Source organism: Pristiophorus japonicus, chromosome 19, assembly GCF_044704955.1.
Source record: "Pristiophorus japonicus isolate sPriJap1 chromosome 19, sPriJap1.hap1, whole genome shotgun sequence".
Taxonomy (NCBI): domain Eukaryota; kingdom Metazoa; phylum Chordata; class Chondrichthyes; family Pristiophoridae; genus Pristiophorus; species Pristiophorus japonicus.
The window spans coordinates 8,038,898-8,044,897 of record NC_091995.1 but is presented as its reverse complement, the minus strand read 5'-3'; the positions used below and the strand labels follow the sequence as shown (position 1 = coordinate 8,044,897).

Sequence of the window (6,000 nt, the reverse complement as noted above, 5' to 3'; positions counted from 1 at the left end):
TGGTCATGTTGCTCTTTGTTGACATCTGATATTACAGCGCCTCGCATGCCAGACTGTACCATTGCAAGAGTGAGAAAAAACTCCCTTTATATGAGGTATAATGATCGGGTGTTGCCGAACTAAATAAACCCTTTCCAACCACGGCCGACACTATTGCAAATAAAATCACAATGTTTATCGTCGAATTTAAAACTCCGTCCCGCATTTCCCCCCTTTATTTCCTGCTTCTTTAAAAGAATTCCCCCCATCCCAAATAATGTAAATATATAAGTGGCATTCGGTGCTCCTTTCACTAATAATTATCGGTGCGTGTTGATGTTCAAACGCCACCATAACCTCCAGATACCCCTGCACGTTTCGACTGTATCCCTCTGTATTTTGAACACAGAACACACGGGAAGCAGACGGAAGTAAGCGAGCTCTGGTGAACTCTAAACTCTTGGCATTTCCTTATATCATACCACAGCAGCTGCTGAAACAGCTCTAACTTTAGTATTTTGTTTTCAAAAAAAGGTTGGCCTCCACGTTGGAGTAAATGCTTCCTAGAAAAGGTTCAATATGATGCTCATGGCGTCCACGCGCCTCTGGGTGAGTTTCCGATCGTCAATTTCATTCCGGTCATTGATGCTTACATTGTAGCAAAATATTAGTATTTATTAATGGAAAGAAGGCACAGTAGCGAGTTACAAGTTGCATATTGTAACTACTGCTCTGCTCGCTAGCCTATTTGTCATACTCTTTTCCCACAACCGCTGGCGGATATTTGTGCATTAATAAAGTCAAAATAAACAGCGAGCATTGCACACGTGCGAAATGTCACTTTCTCCCCCACCATATCCCGAGTGTTTGCTGGGATACACTTGTCTGGCTGGGCCGGAAGAGCATTGTTGCATTTTATTAGGGAACCCAGTGTTTGTGAGGCACTCTTGTCCACCCATACCAGCAGAAACCGCCTTTAAAATGCAATTAAATGAGGAAAGAAAGAATTTGCATTTATATGGCGCCTTTCACTACATCATGACGTCTCAAAGCGCATTATAGTCAATGAAGTATTTTTGAAGTGTAGTCACTGTTGTAATGTAGGAGGAAGGTGTGTTATTAAATTCCTATGTATGCCAAAAATTAACATTTATTAAAGGTGAGACCTGTACACTTTTTGTTGTGGTTTTCAAAATTGCTGACAGCAGACATTTTGTGCAACAGTTCCTGTCCAGTGAGATCACGAATCAAAGGCTGTGGCCTATGTGTCACTGTATATAATGTACTCTCCCTTTGACCGGCAGTTTCAAGGCAGAAAACACAAGCGTGCACATATTCTTGCTATTGTTTGTAACTCATTTGTGTTTGTTCTACAGGCAGTTTTGTGTCTAGTTGAAAGCTATTGTAAATGTAACATCTGGAGAAGGTTAACTTGCGAGAAAGAAAAAGACTTACATTTATATAGCACCTTTGACGACCACAGGACGTCCCAAAAGTGCTTTATAGAAAATTAAGTACTTTAAAGTGAAGTCACTATTGTAATGTAGGAAATGTGGCAGCCAATATGTGCCCAGCCAGCTCTGACAAACAGCAATGTGCTAATGACTAGATAATTTAGTGATGTTGATGGAGGAATAAACATTGGCCAGGACACATAAGAAACAGAGGAGTCGGCTATTTGGGCCCTCGAGCCCATTTAATTTAATAAGATCATGGCTGATCTGATCATGGGCTCAACACCACTTCCGTGCCCGCTCCCCATAATCCTTCACTCCCTTATCGTTCAGAAATCTGTCTATCTCCGCCTTAAATATATCCAATGATCCAGCCTCTTTGGGGCAGAGAATTCCAAAGATTTACAATCCTCTGAGAGAAAAAATTTCTCATCTCAGTTCTAAATGGGCGACCCCTTATTTTTAAACTATGCCCCCTAGTTCTAGATTCAGGGGGTAACTCCCCTATTCTTGGAAATAGTGCCATGGGATCTTTTACATCCACCTGAGAGAGCGGGCGAGGCCTCGGTCCTAACGTCTTATCTGACAGTGCAGCACTCCCTCAGCACTGCACTGATGTGTCAGCCTAGATTTTTGTGCTCAATTCTCTGGAGTGGGACTTGAACCCACAGCCTTCTGACTCAAAGGTGAGAGTGCACAACACTGAGCCATAGCTGTATTACTGAATTTCTATGTATACCAAAAATTAACATTTATTAAGGGTGAGACCTGTACACTTTTTTTTGTTGCTTTCTTTTGCTTTCCTACTGCTGATAGCTGATGTGTTGTGCAGTAGTTCCTGTCCAGTGAGATCACGAATTAAAGGCTGTGGCCTGCATATCACTGATATAATGTACACTTTCACGACCACAGGACGTCCCAAAGCGCATTACTGCCAATGAAGTACTTTAAAGTGAAGTCACTGTTGTCGGAAATGCGGCAGCCATTATGCTGCTCTTACAAATAGCAATGTGCTAATGGCCAGATAATCTGGTTTTCCAGTGATGTGGATGGAGGGAGAAATATTGGCCAGGACACCGGGGATAACTCTCCTGCACTTCTTTGAAATAGTGCCATGGGATCTTTTACATCCACCTGAGAGAGCAGGTTTTAACTTCTCATCTGACAGAGCAGTGCTCCCTCAGCAATGCACTGATGTGTTTGCCTAGATTTATGTGCTCAAGTCTTTGGAGTGGGACTTGAACCTACAGCCTTCTGACTCAGAGGCGAGAGTGCTACTCACTGAGCCATAGCTGACAAAGAAATATGAGCTATGAGTCTTCCATTTTGGTCGAAAGTGATTGGGAACATAGATACTGAATTATCCTATCACCATAGGCAGTCCCTCGGAATCGAGGAAGACTTGCTTCCACTCCTGAAGTGAGTCCTTAGGTGGCTGAACAGTCCAATACGAGAGCCACAGACTCTGTCACAAGTGGGACAGATAGTTGTTGAGAGAAGGGGTGGGTGGGACTGGTTTGCTGCACGTTCGTTCCGCTGCCTGCGCTTGATTTCTCATGCTCTCGGCGTTGAGACTCGAGGTGCTCACCGCCCTCTCGGATGCACTTCCTCCACTTAGGGCGGTCTTGGCCCAGGGACTCCCAGGTGTCAGTGGGGGTGTCGCACTTTATCAGGGAGACTTTGAGCATGTCCTTGTATCGTTTCCGCTGCCCATCTTCGAGTCTCAACGCAAAGAGCGTGAAGAGGCCAAGCGGAAGGAGCTTGCAGCAAACCAGCCCCACCGACTCCTTCCCTCGACGAATGTCTGTCCCACCTGTAACAGGATCTGTGGCTCTCGTATCGGACTGTTCAGCCATCAAAGAACTCATTTTCAGAGTGGAAACAAGTCTTCCTCGATTCCGAGGGACTGCCTATGATTGGCTCGTTTGCCGTGAAGGAGCTCCGAGTAGAGCACTTGCTTTGCGAGTCTCGTGTCTGGCATGCGAACTATGTGGCCTGCCCAGCGGAGCTGATCGAGTGTGGTCAGTGCTTCAATGCTGGGGATGTTGGCCTGGTCGAGGACGCTAACGTTGGTGAGCCTGACCTCCCAGGGGATTTGTAGAATCTTGTGGAGACATCGTTGGTGATATTTCTCCAGCAACTTGAGGTGTCTGCTGTACATAGACCATGTCTCTGAGCCATACAGGAGGGCAGGTATTACTACAGCCCTGTAGACCATGAGCTTGGTGGCAGTTTTGAGAGCCTGGTCTTCAAACACTCTTTTCAATTACCTCGGTATGGGTTTTACTAAAACAAACAACAACTTGCATTCATATATCAGCTTTCACATGGTAAAACCTTCAAGGCAATTCACAGGAGCGATTATCAAACAAAATTTGACACAAAGGAATTTGAAAACAAGGATAGAATTTTAAAATCGAGGCTTTGCCGGACTAGAAGCCAATGTAGGTCAGCAAGCGCAGGGGTGATAAGTGAATGGGCATTGGGTTCAGAAGCTCAGCTCAGGGTCAAATAGGATCCCAATCAAGATCAGACTGGTGTGATGAAAATTCCTGTCTAAGGGTTCGGTATGACTGAGCATCAGGAGGTACCACTCCAGCAACGTAAGACAACAGCACCATGTGTCTCTCTTGCTTTTTCCTCCCAGTTAGCAGCCAGGCCAGATGAGAAGCACTGTGCCAGAACTTGTACTTGCTGATTTGGGGTCATTGCTGCATCAGAGCAGAATAATAAGCCTGTTCTTAAAGTAAAAGCAAGTTCACGGCACCCGCCATTATTAATTCGTAATAAAGCCCCAGCAATTTGTGGCAAAGAGAGACCCAGTGACTTTTATGAGGGCCAGATGCGAAGTTGACATCGCTGTGACATTATCAAATCGTAGTACCAGCAATGCACGGCACAGTAAAATATAGCATGATCTGAAGGGTGTGGGAAAAAAATCCCAAGTTCGTCGCGAGTTAAAAGGACTTGTATTTATACAGCGCTTTTCACAACCTCAGGACCTCTCAAAGCACTTAACAGCTAAATGAAGTGTAGTCACTGTTGTAATGTTGGAAACAGGGCAGCCAATGTATGTACAGCAAGGTCCCGCAAACAGCAATGTAATAATGACCAGATAATCTTTTTTTTAGTGAGGTTGGTTGAGGGATAAATATTGGCCCCAGGACACCGGGGAGAACTCATTTGCTTTTTTCCAAAATAGTGGCCATGGGATCTTTTACATTCACCAGAGAGAGCTGACAGGGCCTTGGTTTTAACATCTCATCCTAAAGACATCCCCTCTGTCAGTGCAGCGCTCCCTTAGTATTGCACTGGAATGCCAGCCTAGATATTTGGGTTCAAGGCCCTGGAGTGGGACTTGAACACACAACCTTCTGACCATTCCAGCAATTGCTGGCTCAATGTTTTATTGTGAGAGCATAAGCAGATTGGAAGCCAAATCCATTAGAGACACATAAATGTAGAAAGGGAGGAGCCAAATGTATAATCTGGGAAAATAAAGAATAAGCCCAGTGCCTGTGGAGCTACTACACTCCAAAAGCACTAATTGGCTGTAGCGCACTTTTGAGATGTTTGCAACTACAAATAAATGTGTACTAAAAAAAAAATCCTGTGATTTAAGTGTTGTGTTTGAATATTGCCATGTCAGCTGTGGTTCAGTGGATAGCACACTCGTCTCTGAGTCAGAAGGTTATGGGTTCAAGTCCCACTCCAGAGACTAGAGCACATAAATCGAAGCTGACATTCCAGTGCAGTGCTGAGGGAGCGCTGCACTGTCGGAGGTGCCGTCTTTCGGATGAGACGTTAAACCGAGGCCCTGTCTGCTCTCTCAGGTGGACGTAAAATATCCCAAGGCACTATTTTGAAGAGCAGTGGAGTTATCCCCGGTGTCCTGGCCAATATTTATCCCTCAGTTAACATAACAAAAACAGATTATCTGGTCATTATCACATTGCTGTTTGTGAGAGTTGCTGGGAGCAAATTAGCTGGCACATTTCCCACATTACAACAGTGACTACACTCCAAAAGCACTAATTGGCTGTAACGCACTTTTGAGATGTTTGATGGTCGTGAAAGGTGCTATATAAATGTAAGTCATTTTTTTTCTTTATGTCATTCCATCCCTTCAGCTGCCTGGGCCTTCAGCTGCTTGGGCCCTAAGCTCTGGAATTCTGTCCACCTATCCTCCTTTAAGATGCTCCTTAAAGCCTTCCTCTTCGACCAAGCTTTTGGTCATCAGCCCTAATATCTTCTTGTGTGTCAAGTTTTGTTTGATAACACTCCTGTTAAGCGCCTTGGGATGTTTTACTACATTAAAGGTGCTATTATAAATGCAAGTAGTTGTTGCCTCCATTCCCCATCCTTCCGGGTAGCATATGCCCCTACTTCCTTGGCGTGGTGTCCATTTTTTCCCTTAAAATTCTGTGAAGCATCTTGGTATCATAAGTTGCTTTATTGCAGACTGCTGACTTCCTGATATTACGCGGGGAGGCACTGAGCAGAGGCCAAGTGTCTTCCATAAGGTGTGAGGATCCAGAGGGGGAAGCTTATTGCTGGACTATGCTTG

The 6,000-nt window shown here is 44.8% G+C and overlaps 1 protein-coding gene across 3 annotated transcripts in view; it reads left to right on the top strand.

The window, feature by feature from the left end:
* The first annotated feature begins 283 nt into the window (after positions 1-283).
* Positions 284-6,000, top strand: part of LOC139229690 (carnitine O-acetyltransferase-like) — a 61,460-nt gene continuing 55,743 nt past the window's right edge. For 2 of the 3 annotated variants that reach the window (XM_070861215.1, XM_070861212.1), the window contains exons 1-2: positions 284-410; positions 514-588. In XM_070861215.1, coding sequence (XP_070717316.1) covers positions 559-588 — 30 coding nt within the window. In that variant the 5' untranslated portion in view covers positions 284-410; positions 514-558. The other variant, XM_070861213.1, reaches the window with a different exon arrangement.